At 35.6% G+C, this 24,579-nt stretch overlaps 1 protein-coding gene across 3 annotated transcripts in view; it reads left to right on the forward strand.

Annotated features, from left to right (window-relative positions):
- The first annotated feature begins 8,350 nt into the window (after positions 1-8,350).
- LOC127876013 (deleted in malignant brain tumors 1 protein-like) overlaps positions 8,351-24,579 on the forward strand; it is a 76,114-nt gene continuing 59,885 nt past the window's right edge. For all 3 annotated transcript variants that reach the window (XM_052420838.1, XM_052420837.1, XM_052420839.1), the window contains exons 1-17: positions 8,351-8,464; positions 9,079-9,241; positions 9,786-9,946; positions 10,434-10,566; positions 12,749-12,903; positions 13,158-13,305; positions 14,489-14,637; positions 15,825-15,984; positions 16,267-16,421; positions 17,780-17,812; positions 18,127-18,271; positions 19,125-19,285; positions 19,683-19,739; positions 20,403-20,553; positions 20,801-20,979; positions 22,868-22,909; positions 24,336-24,558. In XM_052420838.1, the coding sequence (XP_052276798.1) occupies positions 8,407-8,464; positions 9,079-9,241; positions 9,786-9,946; positions 10,434-10,566; positions 12,749-12,903; positions 13,158-13,305; positions 14,489-14,637; positions 15,825-15,984; positions 16,267-16,421; positions 17,780-17,812; positions 18,127-18,271; positions 19,125-19,285; positions 19,683-19,739; positions 20,403-20,553; positions 20,801-20,979; positions 22,868-22,909; positions 24,336-24,558 (2,273 nt within the window). In that variant the 5' untranslated portion in view covers positions 8,351-8,406. The remainder of the gene's footprint in view (positions 8,465-9,078; positions 9,242-9,785; positions 9,947-10,433; positions 10,567-12,748; positions 12,904-13,157; positions 13,306-14,488; positions 14,638-15,824; positions 15,985-16,266; positions 16,422-17,779; positions 17,813-18,126; positions 18,272-19,124; positions 19,286-19,682; positions 19,740-20,402; positions 20,554-20,800; positions 20,980-22,867; positions 22,910-24,335; positions 24,559-24,579) is intronic.

The raw sequence follows: 24,579 nt of genomic DNA on the forward strand, positions 1-24,579 counted from the left end.
TGAGGAAACTGAAAAATACGCATACAGTCTACGGACCATAAACAATGTGGATAAATACTTAAACTTACGCAAGGTGTTATATGAAACAATTCATTATATATTCAACGCGTAAAATAATACAAGCGAGAGCTATCAGTGAAGGCGATGTATACCTTCACATACCGTTGTGACATAGATAGGGCCTACAAGTGTAGTATTTTGACATTAGATGTACATGTATGACTATGAACTTAGTAGCAATATTATTGTATAGGCGCACAACTGATTATTGCACTTGCGTTAACAAGTGTGCGTCACTGATAAAAAAGGCGACAAATCGTACTGAACAAACGAACTTAACAACTGTGTAAAATTCATAGCAATCGTGTCTCTGGGTATGTACATCCTTTTGGTCACTGTAGCCATCGTTCCGCTAGGTATGTACATCCTCTGGGTCACTGTAGCCATCGTACTGTAGGTATGTACATCCTCTGGGTCACTGTAGCAATAGTGTCTCTGGGATTGTACATATATCCTCTGGTCACTGTAGCCATCGTGCCGCTAGGTATGTACATCCTCTGGGTCACTGTAGCGATCGTGTCTCTGGGTATGTACATTCATCTTCAGGGTCACTGTAGCAATCGTGTCTCTGGGTATGTACATCCCCTAGGTCACTGTAGCAATCGTGCCGCTAGATATGTACATCCTCTGGGTCACTGTAGCAATCGTGTCTCTGGGTATGTGCATCCACTGGGTCACTGCAGCTATCGTGCCGCTATGTATTAGCATCATCTGGGGCACTGTAGCGATCATGACGATAGGTATGTACATCCTCTGGGTCACTTTAGCGATCGTGCCTCTATGTATGTACATCATCTGGGTCACTGTAGCGATCGTAACGCTAGGTATGTACATCCTCTGGGTCACTGTAGCCATCGTGCCGCTAGGTATCTACATCGTATGGATTGCTGTAGCGATCGTGTCGCTAGGTGTGTACATCCTCTGGATCACTGTAGCGATCATGACGCTAGGTATGTACATCATCTGGGTCACTATAGTGATCGTGTCTCTAGGTATGTACATCCTCTGGGTCACTGTAGTGATCGTGCTGCTAGGTATATACATCATCTGGGTGTAGCAATCGTCTCTTTGTGTGTGTGCATCCTCTGTGTCACTGTAGCGATCGTTACCCTGGGTATGTACCTCCTGAAGGTCACTGTAGCGATCGTGCCGCTATATATGTACATTGTACCTCCCATGCCACTGTTGCAATCGTGTCTCTGGGTATGTACATCCTCTGGGATAATGTTGCAATCGTGCCTCTGGGTATGTACATCCTCTTGATCACTGTTGCAATCGTGCCTCTGGGTATGTACATCCTCTGGGTCACTGTAGCCATCGTGACACTAGGTATGTACATCCTCTGGGACGCTGTAGCAATCGTGACTCTGGGTATGTACATCCTCTGGTCACTGTAGCCATCGTGGGCTAGGTATGTTCATCCTCTGGGTCACTGTTGCGATCGTGCCGCTAGGTTTGTCCAGCGTTTGTACATTTAATGTTAAATTTATTTATCTTCTTGACTATAGTTGTTTTTCTCCTGTTGATTTTGCCGTACAGAGCGCTCTGGACATTTAGTTGTACATAATACACACTCATATGAGTTCGTATCAGCTCTGTCTGTGAATTCGTGGTAGGTGTGGTCGTACAGGTGAACGGTTTAGACCTGAACTGGGTGATGCTAAACGGCTTCATCCTCACGCTGCCCTGTTTTCCCGTCGTCGTCCTCTCTATATTCTGGAGCAAATCTACCAGGCCCGGCGTCATTGCCGGTAGAACAGTTCGAGTCATATGATTAATTTTACAAATCACTATCTTTAGAATTTAAAGACCTACAATTAGTATGTTACGTTTTCGAACGAACCTGTTGTGCCCATGTCAAAGAAACGCTCACAAAAGCAAATCATATCCAAATTAATGTGCAGTATTTTGCAATCAATTTTGTGACTCTTGTAAATATCATTATTTTAAGCGGTTACACATTTATAAACAAACACGCCGATTGACAATTTGTAATACATTCAGAAGAGATAATGTTTATTTGTAGATAAGAAATATTCACCAATAATTTCAGAATATCTTGGTAGGTTTTGGTGTGTAGGATTTAAACTTTCAGTGCTAAATACCGGGTCTGTCATCAGTAAGCTATCCTGAAAACTAATCCTATATTTTATTACACTTGAACCAACATATGTCTCACCACCGAAAAGTCGTAAATTATAAACGGTTGTCGTCCTGAAATGAGTGCATCACACCCCATGCACACATGTTCAGGAAATCTGGCTGTATTGTGTGTTTCAGGGGCCGTGTGTGGCATGCTAGGCGGGGTAGGGGCGCTGCTTGGTGCGGCATCCACGTACCCAGGTGGCCTGCAGTCCTTCTTGAAAAACACCTCCGAGAACGTGTCCGTCATGGCAGGCGCCGGCACTAGCATTGGTATGTAGAGACACCACAAGATTGGTCACACTTTAAAATAACAATATTATACTACAGTTAAACGCGCAATGATGTGACAACCACCTTACACTTGAACAAGTATCGTATTATTGTCTGGTGTTCCAGGTGTAAGATTCGTGGTGTGTATTGTCGTATCACTGCTAACGCACAAAATACGCACCGATGCAGACGTTGAAAACGAATGACGTAAGATCCGTGATATTGACAAGCCTCTGCACCCCTGGTCCGAGCTATATACGGAGGACATTCCCGACCTGGCGGTAGGAGAAAGGCCGAGCGTAAAGCGCCTTGAAAAAGCGTTCGGCCTGGCCCGCATCGCTGCGTACGTCGGCGGTCTCGCCAACGTCGTGCTGTGCGCAGGAGTGGTTCCCGGCTTAATGATCAGCTTGCACGTGCTGACCGAGACCCAGTTCACGGTGTAGACACACGTTTCTCTATGGCGGCGGTTGTGGTCGTGGTGGCACCAGTCGAAGAGGTCTTTCAGGTGGTGCGACGAGTGAGAGCAAATAATCGCGCGCGTCGTCGTGAGGAAACTGAAAAATACGCATACAGTCTACGGACCATAAACAATGTGGATAAATACTTAAACTTACGCAAGGTGTTATATGAAACAATTCATTATATATTCAACGCGTAAAATAATACAAGCGAGAGCTATCAGTGAAGGCGATGTATACCTTCACATACCGTTGTGACATAGATAGGGCCTACAAGTGTAGTATTTCGACATTAGATGTACATGTATGACTATGAACTTAGTAGCAATATTATTGTATAGGCGCACAACTGATTATTGCACTTGCGTTAACAAGTGTGCGTCACTGATAAAAAAGGCGACAAATCGTACTGAACAAACGAACTTAACAACTGTGTAAAATTCATGGTATACAACCAAATCAAACGATTTTGCATTTAACCGAACAATTGTGCGTTATGATTGATAAACACATATCCCAAAGGCTTCTTATGATGATAAAGGTGGATAAAGGAAAATCATAAGTAGCATGTACGTAAGTACCATTGTGGTTTTCCTGGAAGTGTTTGTGTTAGACAAAAGGGTAGACACCTCTCAAATAAGCAAATTAAAAAAATATTCATAGCCCAAAGTAGGTCCTGATCTACGTCAACGTGAAGTTTTGGTGGCATTGTATAGAAGTATCAAAGATTTGAAGAAATTTTCATGTCAAGGTCAAAATTTGATTATATGATATCGTTTGATAGTTAATAGAAGAAAGCAACAGCTGTCGAAGAGTTGTAGCAAGCGGGATTGGAACTAGACTAAACGGAAAGAACGACCTAACGACTTTTTGACGTTTACCTATGACCTTGCAACTGACTGTAATCGAATACAATTTGCGATTTACCCTTTCCGTGTATACGGTGGTTTGTGGAGCATGATGTGATTTCGAATAAAAATAGCGCAAACGATCCGTAGTGCTTCATACAAACACCGTGGTATTCGCTTGAAGATGCAAGTTACATTGGGTTCAAGAGTTTGTGCATATTCCTTATATGGATTTAGAGAATCTTGATATGTATGTATACGGTCTATACTTTGATAGCGCATGATGGTTTGTAGGAATGAATTGCCATATAAGTTTTTTATACCTTGATGTTGTGTTGCGCGCAACAACCATCTTGCTCTCTTTAAAGAGCCAATGTCACACTTGACACATAACGTTTGTGCATGTTCATAATATGTAGTTTTCACGGTTGTTATCATTTCACGACTTAATGTTTAAGGTGCCAGATGAGAAAACTTGGTTTTTATCTGTTAAATTCTGGTGATTATAAAAACTAAAAATGTACAATTAAAAAAATCCAAGTTGAACCCATCAGTCACTTTTATGCAAAATTTTATTTAAATTGTATATTCCAACTGTGCATGCTTATCCAAATATGTAGATGCAATTTTAATAACTAAAATAAATAATGTTATTATTAAATTACTCAAACAGTTTCATTTGACAAAATGATTTAAGAGACTATTTCGGCGTCAATCTAACATCTGTCTCATTAGCTCAGAAATGGCAGTTTGATTGTCAAACAAAATATGATTGTACCGTCTGGTAACGGCTGCTGTATCTGTGCTATTTTGTTTAGAAAGTCGGTTGTGTCTCTTACATACGACGGAAGTGACGTCACATGATCGCGCAGTTCATTCTCCACTATTTCCGCCATCTTCTCTGTCGGGTGATTACGGCCGTTTACAATAGTACGGAGAGGCATCCCAGGTTTATGAAGCTTCGGGTTGCCCTGAAGCTTACCGGAAGTTCCACCGCTGCTGGTGAGATACCTTCTAAGGTCACTGTCGATCGACCCCTTCTTGTAAAGAGTGTCGGTCACTTTTTTCACTTTGTTTTCCACAATTCTTGTTCTATCATCCGTCACGTCGACGTATGTGTCACTGTCCGACATTTCACACTTCAGCTTTTTGACATAGTCTTCCCTGTCCATTATCACTATCCCCGACCCCTTGTCGGCAGGGCGAATAACGATGTTGTCGTCGTGGAGTAATTCTTTGATTGCCTGTTCTTCCGATTTGCTTGGATTATACTTAAATTTTCGTTTTAATCCGCAAATGATGTCGTCTTTGACCGCTTGTATATATGTGTCCAGCCATTTGTCGCGGCCAGCCTTTGGAGTCCACGTCGAGGTCCTCTTTTTGTATTGATGCTCATCTTCCCTGGTTCTATGTTCAGCGTCTTCTGCATAGAAATATTCTTTTAAGCGCATACGGCGTTCCCACGCTGACAAGGCTGTAAGTAATTTTCCTTTGTCTATTGTTTTTCTTGTCGGTATGAACTTCAGTCCTTTCGACAGCAGGGATATCTGAGCATCAGTTAACGTCTTCTTTGACAGGTTGGTAACAACACTCATTTTGTTTTCGTCATGTTTCGTCTTTGTTTTTGCCATGTACCGTGTGGTCTGCATTTCCTCCGAGGAGAGAGTTGTTTCTTTTGTAATCACGCACGTAGGTCTTTTATGCTGCCGAATAAAGTCAAAGTGCTGGTTTTCAAGCCGCATACAAATGAACTTCCGGTTTGGTGATTCTCTTTCGACAGGAAATCGAAGCCAACTAAAGCATCCATTCTTGTATTGTTTCACGTATATGTCTACGTCGTATAATGTTGAAGCCGCTAATATTTCCGCCTCTGTAGCCCAAGAGCGAGAGTTGCCATCGCTTTGTTTCATGCAGCTTAGGTGTACACCGTAATCACTATCAATATAGTTCTTGTAAGTGGATTCGTTGTCCAGCATGTGATTAGTTACAGAAGTTCTTACAAGTTCATGTTTCTCGGGATCATCGAATATTCCTGCCGCAATACACCGGAAAAAGCAGTTTCCATCTTTTTCAATCAAAAAAGACACTGATCGTCTTCACTTATCTTCTGAGTTCGAAGTAATTTAAGTTTTCGTTTTTTAGTTCTGAGGAGATCAATTTTCATTTTTAATGAAAAGTCTGTAAGTTCACAAAGTTTCTTGTGTAATTGCGGTTTACTGATAAGCGATGAAAGCTTAGTTTCATAGTCCATTTTCAGTTGTTGAGCTTCTTTCAGAACACGGTCACAGACGGCGACACTTTCGGACATCAGAGAAAGCGATACTTTGTGTAAAATGTCTGATACGCTGGCGGCCTCATAACTATTGGTTTCAAGATCCATTTTCCATTTAATGTCGAATCCCGTAGGAATTAGTTCTGAATTTATACAATCAACCAGCGACATCTCCTTAACCTGTCCCGGATACGGACTCGACACAATGACCCGGTTGCCGAGCCATTTTAAACGAACGGCCACAGCGTCGCGGACTTCCGGGTCATGGGACTCGAAAAATTAAATGGATCGTGAAAGCGTAAATTTAGAACGTTCAAACCATATGGACTAAACACAAAAGACTAATAAAAATGGCGCGCAATGCAACGTTCAATAATATAACGTCACTTCCGCTAAACATGATATGCTTCACAAATAAATGCCGCTGAAGAAGACCGAGAGGTCGAAAGCTACGGCAAATTTAATAAAAGCGTTTTATTATATATATATATATATATATATATATATATATATATATATATATATATATATATATATATATATATATATATATTTGGCCTTAAGTACAGATACTGTTGAACAAGTGGAAGACTAACTGCAGCCTTACACTGGTAACAATTAAAAGAGATAAACAGCAAATATTGACCTAAAGTACATGTACTGGTAAAAGCGACTTGCTGCAATCTTGAATGTCGGGCAAAAGTAACACTCCAAGCAACAAAAAAGTTAAATAAACAATGAATAGGTAAACATAGCAAGCAATCACGTTTTAAATCAATGGAGCTTATAAATAAAATTGTCTTAGTGTCTCAAGCTTAACAATCACCTTTTCAAGAAAGAATGGATTGTTAGCTAATTGCTTAATTGAACATTTCGTTCTTTGATTGGTCTGTTTTCTAACTCAAACCTAACAACGGATGTAGTAGTAAAAAAATCATTTTTTCCCTGTTGCTGTCTCTGAAAACAGCTATCGGCTACGTTAAAAATGTCACATTCAATGCATATGTCGTCATTAGTTCACTTGATAAGCATGAATTATAATATGTTGATCACTTAAATATACATAAGGTTACTAACCCGGATGAAATCAGCAATCAGTATTTTTATCAGCCATTATCAACTGGATGGCAATCCAAGGTTCAATTCAGTTGATAACATTTCATCCGTATATAAAGCAATTTACATACTTTATCAACTGGATGTAACATCAGAAAAGGCATTTTTGGAGAGTTTCTAAAGAGAAAGAAGTATAATCTATTTCACAATACAAACGGATTGTCTCATATAACATAAACTTAACTCTAATCGTTATATATATTTTTTAAACAGATAATATACAGATAAATTGGAAATACTTTCATATAGCAATATTAAACGACGTAAAACATCAAGTGTACCAAAACCTTTACGATGACATACTTTTGAAAAGCTATGCATGTTATTTATAATTAATAATTTGAACATCAATATAAAGAAGTGAAACTCCAGCTGCTGGAGCAGTATTGAATTTTCATTAAAAACAATTAGTTGGTCCTTTATTTAAGGCAAGTGACCGATTGCCCAAACAGTACAAAACAGCACAATACAGCACAATACAAACCAACATAAACACAAAATATGAATAAAGCTGGGGTCACCGCCTTGGAACGGTCAATGCAAAGCATTGGGGGTTTAAACCTGGTTATAGAGCGCTCAACCTCACACTTGGCCCAGCAATATTCATAATACATTCAAGTGTAAATAAAATTTAACGTCATAGCATTGTAACTCAAATTAAACAATAATAAAAGGGAATTAAAACGCATTCAATTTAATTACTATTTAATTACTCAATTGCATTGAAGATACAAGAGTAACAGAATTACAACTTTTTGACGAACGATCAAATAAAACTATTTACAATTGTCAACTACATTCCTTCTTTATAGAAAAGATTTGAGAATGTAGAATCATAGAGTTAATATCTCAGATAATCATCGCGCAAATACAGGAAGAAGCAGCAATAATGGGTGTAAAAATTCCATATTACATAAAAAATCTTAAATAAATCAGACGCAAACCTATACTATACCAATATATGTAAACTAAGAAATAAAAAATCATGATCATTCTAACAGTGACCATGAACGCACATACACACATTTGTGTTACTAGACATACCATATTCGCCGTAATATAAAGTACATAGTATCCAAACAATTATTAGTAGGTTTTTGTACCTTTAACCAGGAAGAGTCTCGTATTTTGCAATACGTGTTATAATTTTACGATAAAGAGATTGTATATCTCATATACAGGCGATACACCCTGTGCGTCAGTTTATCAAACAGACCTTTTTCCGGATCTGGAGAGGATGGATCATTTTAGCTTACTTGTGTTTGGTCTTTTTCTGCTGCCCTTGGCGTTTACAGGTATTCATTTTGTTTTATAATGTTTATGCAAAAACAATATTTTAATCTTGCTGAATAAAAAGTAAACAAAACGTGAAAAATCGCATGTATTTACAAAATGCAAACAAGTATATTCTACAGTTGAAGTGTTAGCGTGTTGACGGACAACACACAAGCACAATATATAAAACGTTTTAATTTTGTGCATTGTTACCAATGTGTATGTGATTTTGTTTGCGATTTTACTATAGTAACAAATGCACAATATCAATAACATAAGAACATACCATACACGTGAAGCTACAAGCTATGGGGTAAAACTATTCTTGTATATTAGAACTAACACTTTGTAATAATATGTGATAAAAGCGATGTAAATTCAAAGCGATCAAAATTATATACCTATTGAAATTAAAATATAACTCTATAATTCACAATATAATGACATAAAAATATAACTAATTAGCGAACCCAGAAAACCTTATCAAATATGTCAATTATGCTTGATGCAGTAATACATTTCAAGATACAATTTTATTAACTATTAAGCATTTGGATAAAGAAAGGTTGTAATACGATTTATTCGTTCAGTCGTAAACTGTCGGACAATGGTTTCCATTTGTTTAATTGTTCAGAAACCCAAGTAAGATTAGTACAAGACGGCAGTGCCTATCGAGGCTATGTTGAGATCTTATACGACGGACAATGGAGGGCCCTTTGTTACGATAACATTCAACCATCAACAGAAACAGCCAATGTTATCTGTGGGATGCTGCGAAACACAACACAATACACAGTGTAATAAGTTCTTGTATCTTGATAATATTTTATTTGCAATTACCAATACATTATTATAAAAAGTGAACGTTGTTTGTTATACTTATTTTTTCCATATGAAATTATAATATGCAAATACTTCACATTTGATTGATTTTTTGTATTTTTTGTTTAGCTTCTTCGTTTTTTATCAAAACATATTATATTTATGCATATCTTAAAATATATTTAGTCTTTTAACTATTGGTACTCGTTGTATGTGAATATATATATATTTTCTATCTTGAACACTGGCTTTCTGAATGTATTTCGATATCGAGAACACGTTTACATTATGTTAAATTAAACAAAAAGATAGTGTAACTGTTACAATAAACACGTGTTTTCGGCTGTTTTGCTGCAAATTGCAAGCACTATACTATAAACTCTCCCAATAGAAGAATTAAAAATATGTGATGTGCATATCGGGTCTATAGTTGTACAAAACCCAAATTAACAAAAGTTAACAATGCACTATATTTTATTAACATGTACAAAACAATTTTATCTGCTTATTTTTGTATAGAAATGCAACATTGTCGGCGTCTTACCAACCGGACATGACGAGCGGTATTTCATTGCCAAATCTTCGATGTGATGGAGATGAAATGGACATTCTGTTCTGCAAGTCAAACCGATGGTCTGTGCAAGGCATATGCCCTTATGGAGTGGTTCACGTATCTTGCAGTATGTTCTAGATCGTACTTCAACGCAGTTTTTTGTATTATTGAAACAGATCTGACGTATAAAATACAATTTTACATGCTACACGTTATTGAAATAATACAGGAAAATATATATAAAATTATTATTGATATGTGTGAAAGTTTCACAAATTACTTTGCCTCAGTAAAACAGCAGTTTGGTTTGTTTCATTGGCGACATCTTCTTTGACAAACCACATACCGTTAAAAATGAAATGAAGAAGTGAACATGAATTGACGTAATGTCAGTTAAACATAATCGAGGATTGACTTTTTCAGTCTGAACTCATAAACACGGACATACACTTTTTTATCATACATTATTGTATTTAGCTCCTCCCGAAATTATGTAACGAATTTGGAAAATTATAAAAAAATATATTATGAAATGATGACTCACGTCAGTTTCTATGATAATAGTTTACATAGTTCATATATTTCATTTTCTTGCACCTGTCTCTCTCTTTCAGACACCCAGGTGTACAGCAATATGGTCAATGGCGGAGTGGTTGGGAACCCTTATACCATATTTCATATCTGTCAGGACTATTTTTCACATGCTGATGCCACTGTGTATTGTCGGACTGCGTATCTACCATCATGGTTAGTGCAACAAGTGATTTATAACTTATAATAAACAATTAAAATAAGATTTCTTGATGTTATAGACTCGATTGAAGATTATGTTACCTACGCTTAACAAGGTCACTGACAATACACTATAAACAATCCCAGAAATCGATAACTTCCTGATTACCGCCCCTGACTTCTCGCATGCGCCGCCATGACGGTACTGAAGAACAATGCAGGAGCCTATATGTTTGTAAAGGTCTCTGAGCAATAAAACGAAGTGACGCGATTTTATTAAATATATTTGAAGATTAAGATGGTGTCTGTTATCGATACAATAATCATATAACAGTATTATTTAAATAAATATTTTTATCAGGTCCATCTGCATTGTTTACGAGTCATAAAACCTGAAACGAAGATCTACGTGTCCGATAAAACTCAGCATGAATAAGCCCTTTATTGTAATTTGACATGTTATGAAAAGGTGACGCATGGTATCTTATCTTAATAACAGCATCAACACATGTGGATATATATGGTGTCAAAGACATACCAATTAACACTTTTAATCCACCATTGGGACATCGTTTCCCACTGAGGGAATGCTTTCGTTCCTCAATCGCAGATTTTACCATTAATTAATTTAATTTAATTTATTAAATTAATTGAATGGATAATCCGTAATTACCGAAGAAAAACCTCACTAATTTCGTTCATGTTTTAATTGTTTATTTTAAATCTTAACTGTACAGTGACAATTTAAGAAAGAAATTAATACGTTGACGGAATGTAGCGGACATTATTTGGACTATTTAAGTTTACGTATGGCTACATATGTGTCATGTTGAGTATTTTTTATCGTGAATTTAGATTTAATTGAGAAAATAAAGTAAAGCAAGCAAACAATTAAGTAAATATTGAGAACAAGACAAACACAGTATGTTCAGGCTACAGACTTTGATTATAACATTAGAATGGTATTTAAATGATAAAATAAAAATAAAGTTATAAGCAAAAGCAGATATTCACTTTTCATTTAAAAACATGCCAAGTCTGTCTCGGTATTGAATCATATACATTTTCTTAATGAATATATCTGGAACTTTAGAGTTTGTTATAAAGAAATCATAATGATTAAATCAAAGGCAGATATCTGATTTTCAAATTAATTGTATATCTCGGTCATAAATCTTAAAATATTTCGCTAATTAGCATCTCCGGAATGATTAACGCTAAAAATCACAAAGATTACTTCAGACTTTATATGCGAAAATGACCTTTATAATTATCTTCGAATACTAAAATTCATTAAAGAAATACTTGTGTCTTAAGAAAATGCATAACTGAAAAGATTTTTTTGAAAAAATAACAGCAATTTCGGCCTTAAACATTACATGTTGTCACCGAATATTGTTGCAGAGACACATATGTTAGAAATCTGGCGTGTATTACCTTAAATTAATTTTAATTTTTTAAAATGATGTAAAATATAATTTATTCATGTTTCCAATTTTAGTTTATTGATAGATCTTTGAACGCTGTAGTCTACAAGATTCTGTAGTACCATAATGGCAGCGGGTCACGTGATAGCCAATATGGCGGCGGTCAATTTATCGATTCTGGGATTGTCTATACACTATTGATAACTTATCTAGAATTCTATTGTTATGTGGTTATCCATTGATAATTAAATAGCCGTCAAAGTACATTCAAGCTAGCTTAAGTTCTCACCTGTATTTTGACATTGAGTAAAGGTATGATTCACTATTAAAAACTTATTAATGTTAGTGATTAAATATTGAATGAAAATAAGTACAACATTATTCCAAATATGTCTTAAGTAGAGATTACTTCCAAACGTTAATTTGATTTTATTGTATATTCATGTATTGTAAACATTCATAACAATATATCATCACAAAAATTGAGCGATTAATGTTTATGATACCGTAACTTCTTAAAATGCTTATGATATCCGATAATTAATTGAAATAAAAATATATAATTTTAAAATGCCTTTCCTGATCACTTGACACGACTTCGAGTTATTTTATACTTAACTAAATTAAGGTCTTGATCGTTCATCTTCTATTTTTAAGCGGTCGACTAACGTGTCGACGTTCTGTTTCTATGTGGATTCCAAGCTAATATTTACATATGCAAATTACAAACTTATGTCAAGTCGCTGTTTTTTTGTGGTTGTTATTGGAAGGAACGTTAGTTATACGACGGGTGCGAATACAGACTATTCATCTTACAAGCTGCGATTGGGTTGCCAAGGAAACGAAGAAGATGTTTCTGAGTGTAACGTCTATGAGACTTACTGCAATGGAAACCCGTATAACGGAGTGAATATTTTTTGTAACGGTTAGTAGTTATTGGCCCATGACACTTGCCTGGTGAAACAATAACATAGCGCTTTACTGTGAATGCTTTCTATAAAACGTGTATTTTTTAAGCAGACATTCATTAATTCACAATGTAAAATCGCTTTGTTTATTTTATATTTGACCAGTTTATATTTTTAACTAAAATAATAACACATACTAACCGAAATATATGTGTAACAAGTTGTTTCGTTAAATAAAAAATGTAATACCGCTTATTTCTCGATACTACAGAAACTGAAATCATACTCAGAGGCGGGCCTAACAATTTGCACGGAACGATAAGCGTATATGAAAATGGTTACATGAGATACATCTGCTCAGACGGGTTTGGGCCGAACGAAGCACGCGCAGTGTGTGCAAATCTCAATGGCACAGCGGTGTAGGTTATACGTTTAATTTTCATGCTATTTTATGTTTTCTCATTTCTTAACGGGACCTAATGTTTGGCAAATGCGATTTTTCAAAAGATTAAAATTGTATTAGAACAAGCAAAATAATATTTCTGAGTTTGAACATTCTGAAAAATATCGATCCGTTTTCAGATAACCTATACTATAAATAGGGAAATTATATAACGTTTGAACATATTTACAAACTATTTTTTTTATAAACTTGTATTAATAAAATTACGTTTAAATGATGTATACCAGTGGAAGCGCGTTGGCATTTGCTACTTAAGGTCCAAACTTTGATTCGCGGTGTATGTACACATGACATTCAACTGTTTATGTCCCCGGTTGGATGACATGTAGCATACGAACTGTCCGTTCGTCAATCCGTCTGTCCGCCCGGCATTCCGTTTTCCGGAGTTTTTATCCAACGCTTTCATCTATTGAGCTGATTTATGGTATGTGAGTGTACCTACATGAACTACAGATTAGGTGTGAGTTTCGTTCCAGTCAATTGATTTTTCGCAAAGTTATGGGCTTTGATGTTAGACATTTTCTCTATAATTACCATTGTCCGATGTGCTTTTTTAAACACAAAGCTTTCAGATATTGAGCTGATTTTTGGTATATGAGTCAACCTACATTACCTACAGATTAAGTGTGAGTTTTGTTCCGGTCCATTGATTTTTGGCGAGGTAATGGTTCTTAGACTTGGAAAGTTTCTCTGTAATAACCGTTTTCCGGACGTTTCTTAGGCAACGCTTTCAGATATTGAGCTGAATTTTGGTGTGCGAGTCTACCTACCTAACTAACAGATGATTTGTGAGTTACGTTTCGGACCATTGATCTTTCGTTAAGTAATAGACATGGGAACATTGTTTTTCAAAAATAGCTTCTGTTCTGCTTCAAAGCGCAATAGGGGGCATTGTGTTTCACAAACCCAGGTCTTGTTTCTTCCTATTATAATCTGTTTAGGTTATCCTAATTTTTATAATATTTTCATAAAATATTCACTTACATTTTATTTTCAAAATACAAAAATCTGTGAACAATTCCTTGAAATTCTAAGACACCATTGGACCGGAGAATAGTATCGCAACGCGCATTCCACCTACACGTATTCAAAGACGTTTCATTGGTTGAATGCAAACATTTTTAATTTTTTACCATCAGGACAGGCAAAATAACTCGTTCATATGTTGGAAGTAACTACGGCTTGATAACCAACCTACGATGTCATGGAATGGAGTCCGATATTTCCATGTGCACATCTACAAGGAATGGATACTGCAGCAGTGGATACGCTGCAGCTGTTGACTGTAGTAAGTTCACTATCAAGGAAATGCCCTTAAATTCAAACCATATTGTTGATTTGAATATTTTTAAGTTTGTCAATAAATGCTTTACATTGATAAATGTAAACATCGGAACTAAAGAGTTCCAGTTGAAAACAAAAATAACATTAAAGACAGATTTTCCAAATCCACACCTAGGATCGAACCACTGACCCTTGAAGTAAAAGCCTACCCCTTAAACAAATCGGCCATCCGTGATGATATAGTATTTTTTACTTTATACAGCAATCATCGTAATGTCACAAAATATAAAGATAACATCAGAATTTCCCAAATTATACTATCGCTTCTCTTTCGAAACGCTTTATAATCTTCATTTTTTTTAATCGTCAAAATATGTATAAAATGGATATTTAAGAGCATGGTAAATGTTTTCTCGTAAAAAAATGCAGCGAAAATGTGCAGATCTGAAACATTTTTTTTTAAATTTTCGTCAAATGATCAAGACGTGAAAAAGGTCCCTTTAAACGAAACATAACGATTCTGTGATTGTGTGGTGCCGGAAAGCATATAATCAAATATATATATATATATAAAATTTTATTGCATAATATGAATTACAGCTTCTTTAACGTTTCGACAGTTCTACTCAATTCGCTCAGACTGGTTCGGTGATATAATGTGTGCTCATTAAAAACGCTTATATTCTAATGATATTAATATCGACACGCCCAAGACAAATTATCTACCTTATGCCAGTGTGTTCTCTAAAGCCAGGATGGAATATACATTTTAAAATATCACTTTATTTAATTATTTATCGGCTGTTTTGAATATATATGAAGCACTATGTGTTTGAACCAACGCCAAATAGCTCTAACGACTTAATGTTCTGCACTTATGTTCACACACTGTACAAATATTATATAAAGGCGGAGAGCATTTGTGAAATCGATAAGCATATATTTTTAGGCTTGTACAGTGTCTCTATTTACATTCTGTTTAGGGCGAGCACGTTTTTCACGAGTTAAATGAGGTCATAAAAGAATAATTTTAGCGAGGTACGTTTCAAATTGATTTAAATCGCTTCGAGTATGGACACTAATTCATTCATCGTAACCGTATTTAATATAATCATGCATAATGGTGAGTGCCTGGTTAATATTAGGAGCTATACGGCTCAGATGTTTATGCTCAGTTAAAACACCCACTAGATGAAGTCCGGCTAATGGATGGCACTGATGATAGCAGTGGCCGATTGGAGATCTACAACACATCCTCCAACTCATGGAGCACAGTCTGTCAGAGAGCAGGTTTTTCTTATGCAGAGGCGAACGTCGTTTGCCGTCAATTAGGGTTTTCCAATGGTTTGAAGTGAGTGTTATTACAGAAAGTATTTATTTGGTATCATCTAGAATGATATCGTGCGCTGTCACACCGAAAAGTTAGTAACTGAAAAACTAGTAAATTTTAATATAAGGATCGATTATACAACGTTATTGTTTATGCAATTGCTAATTTCGATTTTTAAAACAAGTGAATATGGTTAATGGGTTATAGAAGTAAGTCTACAATGAAAAAAACTTTATTTTTTGAAAGTCATAGAATAGGAGCATGTACTTTGACAACATATAATGATCTCCTTTGTGTTTGTAGTGGATACAGCACAAGTGGGAATGGTGGGAAAGGAGACATATTTACATCCGTGTTCCATTGCCGTGGTTATGAGTGGGACCTCAACGACTGCATTGTTGACCACCACCGGAGTGTGCACTGTAGCCACCAGGACGATATATATTTAAATTGTGGAAGTAAGTGATTAAAACAGCATAGGTTTTGATGGTAAAAATTTAACATAGTTCGCATCATTTATTTGCCCTGCTTTTTCCATCCTTATGATCTTTGTGAGGCGCGTACCTCTTGTATTGCTCAAATAGTACGAAAGATAAGGCGATCGAAATGCTAGTGTGGTGAAACTTTACATGCATATTAATCAGCATGTGGACTTAAAAAATGTATTTAATTCACTCGGAAATACGCTCCATTTCAAGTAACCGCAGTTTTATCGCAAGTAATTCAAATGGTATTTCTGTTAGCGTTATAAGACATCGAAATCTCTTAATGCAATTGCACACCTGATTAGTTACGTGCATATTATTTTCTACATCGATTTTATTGGAGCGAAATTAGCCATTTTAACATTGATCAATCATATTTTGAAGAGTAATGCCGCTAAAGTGGTCCTATTAGCAAACGTTAATGCTTAAGGTTTAAAGTATGATATTGATGGTAAATCTGTAACCGTTTTCACATTTACCCGCCCCCCCCCCCCCAACGCACACACTCGACTTGGATATAAGCCGACGGTTTACACTCGGTAAAGTATGAACCCACATCACATGGGCTTGTTTCCCTCGAGGTACCAATTTATACAATTTGATGGAAACGAGTAAGCGTATGATAATGGTTTGCTTAAAAAAATCCTGTGGTCCAAACGGATTCCGAACCAGAGACCTTTCGATTCTTAGGCTAGCTTCATGCAACTAGATAAGTCTTATCACCAAACCCGCATAACAAAAAACAACAACGCACATTATGACAATGTGTCGATTGTAGACGTTTTATTTGAAAGTTATCAAACATTTTCACAAAGTTATCACCATGTGAACTCGTTCAGATTGTTATTGCGATGCAGTTTCTTCCGATATAAGATTGGTTATGTTTTATATATCCTGAGAAGTATAAGAAAATGCACTTGGGCATTTTATGCATTTTTTGTCGACATAAGCATTGTTTTGTGACAAAAGTGAAAAAAGAACGCATGTTTACTGGGCAAGACTCCATTCTTAAGTTTGAAAAATCAAAATGTCGGAATAGAGGCAATCTTATTACGATTCTTAAAATTCTATTAGTATTCAATGAATCGAATATAATTAATGTTTAATAGAACTACTGACAATTGAAATACGTGGACATGGAATAACATGTCATAGACATCGGCATTAATAAAAATGCGATGTTAAATTGAGGTCATAGTTACAAACCGAAAACAATAAGATAATAGGTGACCAGACACGAAATAAGAGAGTAATCATTAACATGTTTCTCAAGTTCCCTAAAAAAACAACCTATGAAACATTAATTGTTTTCTGTTAACTGTTTGTTTCAGACTATTACACCACACAGACTACGACCCTGTCACGTAGGTGTCTTTAATGTTTTATACGTGAATTTAAGGTATTATATTATATTGCCATAACATTACATCATTTGTGATACTATAATGTTCACACAAGACAGATCATCTCATTTTTCTGATTCACCGAAGCATTTATTTGCCTCAATATTATATATTGTTCAACATATGCACGATCACATGATCGAACAGGAACTTATGTTGATTTAAAATGATTGAATGGGTTTTATAATTATGTTATTATTATCATATTTGCCTCTCTAGTTTTAAGATTGTATGTGTGAAGGCAACATATTCCTGATTATTTTATTTGTATTTAGCTACGCAGGTTCGTCTTGTTGGTGGCGGGTACAATTCTGGGAGAGTGGAGGTATATTACGAGGGCCAGTGGGGCACAGTGTGTGCCAGAAACTTTGACTACCGAGACATGGAGGTCATCTGTAGGACGCTAGGTTACTACTCAGGGTATGGATCTGTAACACTTAGTTATCATAATTACGTTTACCTCAAATGTTTCACGTTGTTGGCATGGTAATGTTATATCTTGACAAAAGTACATTCAAATACCGAAATATTTTATTGTCTAAATATATTTTCAATGCTAATTGAATCTTGATAACTTCAACTGCGATGCTTTCGAAATATAACGTCGTTATTATAAAGGCTGTTGCGCGTGCTTCATTTATAACTACTTTTATTTAAATACAGATATATAAACTCAATCGATGTTTTCATGAAATATCCAATATTTTAAGTCTATTGATGCTTTCTTGACTACAGCCGGCGTCTCACATTTCTATGTTGCTTTGTCCTTCACATCAATATTTGATACCATGAAAACATATTCAAAACAGTGATTCTCAATATATTGACACATACATGTTTCGACAGTTTTTTAACACTTAAAGTCAATACTACAGAACATTATTAATCTTTTAAAGTATGTTAATATTCATTTCATCCTGTTATCTGCAAAGATCATACAATAGTGAGGTATATTTTCTACGGAAAAGGTAATGAGTAATAAACACACGGAATGTAACATTGTTTTCGCATCACTCGTATTCCCTTTTGTGAATGACAGCCATTACAATAAAAGACAATCTTACAACGATGTAAATCTAACTTTTTGTTTAGGAATGGTATATATTACAATAATTACTTCACTTGCTTTTAGGAATGGTAGATATTTAACCGGAAACTAAACTACCTTGTGTGAATTGCAGATATCGCGATAGAAACCAAACTTAATTGACAGTTGGTAGATTTGTTTACTTTACTTCACATTACATTATATCAATGATAAATATAATTGTAGGGGTGGTAGATTTTACACTGGAAACGCCGGCATGGAAGGGAACGTGATGATAGAACATCTTGATTGTCATGGCAATGAATACCACTTGGACCAATGCCCTTCCAAGGCGTGGCTCTCAAACACGTGTGATCACAGCGAAGACATCAGCATCGATTGCGGATGTAAGGTCAACAAATCCACAAAAGCAATGTTACTCTCAGTTATGTTTTGAAGGATGCACAATTGAACAATATATTTTCCGTTGGCAGTACGTTTCCGGTCAAGACTCCTGTCGCTTTTTTCTGAATTTTGACAAAAAAAACTATTATTCGCTGCGTCATCTTTTGCATATGCAATGAGCAATTAACACTTATACATCAGCGTGTTGCTGTTAAATCACTTTTAACAAGAAATAGCAAACTAAAACACTATTTTATTCAATAAAAAATATTTGCAATTTTTTTGGATTTTCCTGAAAAAGCCATTATACAAACAGGACCGATATTGCAAACGTTCCAATAACATCTTCGCATATTTTCATTTAAAATTAAACTTTTACTGTCAATATTTATTCTGCAGATTACGATTACACATCCACTCAGCACATGCCACAATCTCACAATGGACAGGCGACTGGTAAACATACTTAAATATATTTAATATCATATTAGTGGTGACCCAACATGTATCATTTTATGCTGAATGTTCGTATATTTTGAGTGACGTGCTTGAATGTCGAGTTTGAGCGAAGGCATTAAAACACACACGTAGAAAGACATAACTAATTTGATACAAAGCATCATGCTTTTTGATTTTATGCAAATTCCTTTTATTAAATGCAAGAAAATGTTCCATGGTATTTTAGTCCGTACAAATTGTATATGTTTTTTGCATTCACATTTATTTAAATATCGCACAATACATTTAAAAGATGGGCCTAAACCTTTCTTGCCCTGCGTATGCGGGAATGAAAAAAACATTAAGAAAATATGAAATACTATTCATGAATAGATGGGCATTTTTGTAGCAGTCTTCCTGATGTTCAAACGGTGTGTGTTATATGAAAACTTATTTTGAAACACGTTCTTAATAATAATAATATATTGACCGGACGAAAAAAACAAGTTTTCAAAAACTGTTTTGTCATGAAATCCAAAATATCCTGATTAATAAGACTCGCACGACACATCATTTAGTACAACATGTTTCAGATATATTTCACACTACAAGCTGATGTTGTAAAATGTATACCTCAAATCAAATATTCATAACAACAGTTGATGGAAATGTACATTTTAGATGGTGATATCCGACTTTCGAATGGCGGCTACGACCATGGTAGACTGGAGGTCTTCTACAATAACCGATGGGGTACTGTGTGTATGCGTGGCTTCGACTATAACGATGCAAGAACCGTTTGCAGAATATTAGGGCTCTACCAAGGTGACAGGTACACACACAACATGACTACTCAGATTTTATTTTTAGAAATAAAAGCGTACCTTTTATTTTGTTTGAACATTTTTTTCATAAATGCTCGTCACTTTTGAGTTCCTCGAATTTCAGTTGGGATAAAACATTTCTTATTCCAACCCGTGTTTGTATTGAAAATATCGACAAATACCGTGGATTTGGCGATTGGTCAGTGCATGTATATAAAGAAAATTTACAAAATGTAGCTTTATAATTTACAACAGCTACCTATCGTACTACGATGCCATTAACGCTTATGGTTTGGCGTATACAAATATTCTGGTGGAGGATCTCCGTTGCCAAGGAGACGAGTGGAGTCTTGCACAATGCGACTCAGGACGGCCATGGACAAACACCACATGTGATCATTACTATTACTCAGATGTTGGTGTGAGTTGTCGAGGTAAATATGTTGTTCGTTTACTTGTGTTGGCGTGCGAGTGTGCGTGCGTGTGTTTGTGCATACATTCGTCCGCACTAAAATCATTATTCAATAGTGTTTTTTTCTAAAAGACAATGTGTCACAAACATTGACCCATACACCTTATCGCCGACAAAATTCACACAGTTCAATCGCAAATATCAAATGGTTGGCTTGGTTAATTCCGTTACGTGTAAATAAATGCATCCAATTGTTTTCGCAAATGAGTGATGCTATGTTGCTTGCATAACAGAGTGAGTGAAAGAGTAAAGGTGATAAATTTTTGCCTTGCCTAACGCCTATTTCTGAGATGAAGGGCTCGGATATATTACCGTTTGCAGAAATGCTTGCTTTTATATTGTTGTACATATTTTGAATCAATTGCAGAAATCTTCCATTAATATTATGTTTGAGTAGTTTATGCTATAAGCCAGCACGCCATACTTTGTCGAACATTTGTGAAAAATCTATGAATGCACAGAAACGTTTTTGTTTTCTCTTTTTCAGAATTTTTATTAATGAATATAAAGGGAAGATATGGTCAGAGCATGTATAGCCTTTCCTGAAACCGGCTTGATTTTTGTCTAAGCTGTTATTTTCATTTAAGAATAGAGTAACCCTGTCATTTAGTATAGAAGTAAAGAGTTTTCCTAAGGAGCTGATAATAGTAATAGGGCGATAGTTGTTTGGGTCTTTTGGATCACCTTTGTTTTTAAATATGGGGATATTTAATTGTATGATATGTGCGATCAATCACAGATTCACGGCTCGATTTTATTTAAACGCTTTGCGGGATTTATACCAAACTTCAGATAATTTCCCCTAACATCATGCAGTATGTCTCGCTAACATATTTGTTGTGCATATGTCAAAGATAAGTGTAAAAATGAAAAGTCAAAAGTATATCTTTTTTGCAATTCAAAACAACTAGTCGAGATTCCGCCCATGAACGTGTTACTGCTTGTTTGTGAATTGTTCCTTTTTCCTCTTCCTATTCAATTTTCTTTCAAATTATTTTCAAAATTTCCCCCTGACTACGTTCCAATTAAAGTCTCTATAACGCTCAAAATCAACGAAAATTTCGTAAAGTGTTTCGTAAAATAAAGTTAACACCTAAGCAATCAGTGTTCCTTATAGCAATAGCCACAATTTCAACGCTAGATGTGGTATGATTACATAGATTTTTGTAGATACAAAATGCCCGTTTTTATTTATTTGTGACCACAATAAATCATGTTAATTTCCTGCGAATATATATATTGATACGACACGCGAACACTAAAATGGTACCATGTTAAACCCATAATAAAAAAACGAGAATTTTGTATCCACAAACATCTATTTTACCAGACCACATCTGGAGTTGAAATTTCGACAATGACCATGAGGAACAATGATTTTTAATTGTTTAGCTTTATTTTACGAAATATTGTACGAAGTTTTCGTTGATTGTGAGTTGTAATGTTACTTTAAACGTTCAATGAAATTTACAATTGCATTTCGAATTGTCTTTCGTACTGATACGTGATATGTGGTGATTTGTGTACATCGCACAGTCATGCATGAGAAATGTCAAGGTGGGAATTCAAATCCAAACTACAGCAAATATATGACTTTAATAGTACGAGTGTTCGTCTGCAATGGATCGATTTCCGTATATTTCTTATTATAATTGACGTGAGGTGTCCACGCTTAACTTAAATGATCAATACTACAATAAGACACCAATATGTTTGCCTATGACATATACTTTGATGTATTCCTTATCTGCCAGTGCCTTCCTCTGACCAACATCTTTGTTTCGACTTTTTTGTGTCATAGTTCCTATGATTATTCTTATGTCCTGTACTAATAAAGACATGCATTTCAGGAAACTATTACTCGACATCTACGCCAGTCCCAGTCATGAGTTGTAAGTACAATATCGCTTACCATACGCAGACATATATTTCAATTTAAGATGTTGTACAGTTTCTGTGTTATTTGAAAACGAAATGACTTAACTATTGTCTACATTAAAACGTAATAAGTTGGATCGCCCGTTTAAGAGCCACGTAAAGTATACGGACGCGGTACAAAATAAACCCCTTTATCCAACGTACATGGTGACGAACAAATCGTGACAATATCCTTGTATTGCACTCATATTTAATACATATGATTCATTTAGTTCCACAACTGTAAAATGGTATAAATGAACATGAAATTAACTGATCCCAGAATAACGTATACATACACTTTATAATAAATCGTTATATGTTTTTAATTCTTACGATTTGGATATTTACATATAGGACAATATAAAGGTTGTAAGCAAACTGTCAAAACAATATTTCCAATAATACCAGTACAAAGTAATAAACGGAATCTCCACAATGTACCGGCGCAGACCCACGTAATTCTTCGCTCGGAACGTCAGAAACATTTAAGTAACCAGCAGGTTAATGAATGCATGTTTGGTGGCTTGACACCAATTATTCGTACTGCACTCATTAAACTGTTTAATTTAAAGATGGGTAGTATCATTTAGTTGTCCAGACCGGCAGCAGTCTTCTTCTGAACAAAATTAGTCAATGCTAAGAACGGCGACATTAATTGTTTATGGCTTCCCGGAGTATAACATCAGTTTCTCAGTGAGCACGTATGTAAATTGTGAATCGATTATTCTACTAGGTCAAATTGGATTGACATCGATGTATATTTTGTATGTTTCTTTTACTCTATTCGACATATGTGTATACGTTACTTTTACCTCGACCAGACCTCAATGACGTGAATCCGCGCCGTACGTTCCGCAGCTTCCGCATACAAAGTTCAAGACGAGTCTAAATGCGATGTAGTTAAAGTGCCTTTGTAAAATTAACATAACATAATATTACTGTGATGTCAGTTGTGCCCTCATTATTATTTGCACTATTACCTAATAAAAATAAATGTCAATTTCCGAACGAGTATAAAGACCTATTTCAAAGAAGATATATTTTTGCTTCAAATTCCAAAATGGTTAATACAATGTCGGTGAGCTTTTTCTCAATTGGGTTTAAGAAGGCTGGGCGGACATAAAAGATTTGTTCCAGCTATGACAATTACATCCACATGTGTCACTTCTCAACTAACCCGTGTGCTTATTAGCGTTGTACTACACGCATTGTCCTAAATATTTGCATGGGAATCTGTCGTAATCATTTTCAAAGGTCACCATAATGTCCATAGAGTTACTTTCTTGGTTGAGTGCATAATTAAAAAAAGATTTTGTATATTTCTCCTACGGATTTGATGAATATACCTTATTAATATGTGTCATTGTTAATGTGTCAGCCTTATTTTGTTTATTAAAGCGAGTCACAGCCAATGTGGAGGACATTTCTACGGAACAAGTGGACTTATCACATCACCAAACTACCCAAATAACTATGGAGACAACGAGAATTGCATCTATAATATTAATGTCCCAAGTGGTTTTTCAGTGTGCTTGCAATTTGATAACTTTACGACAGAAACTTGTTGTGATCATTTAATATTTTATGATGGACCTTCTACGGGTTACCGGCAACTTGTAAGGTATTGTTGTCATTATTTAAA

Source organism: Dreissena polymorpha, chromosome 4 (genome assembly GCF_020536995.1).
Source record: "Dreissena polymorpha isolate Duluth1 chromosome 4, UMN_Dpol_1.0, whole genome shotgun sequence".
Lineage (NCBI taxonomy): Eukaryota > Metazoa > Mollusca > Bivalvia > Myida > Dreissenidae > Dreissena > Dreissena polymorpha.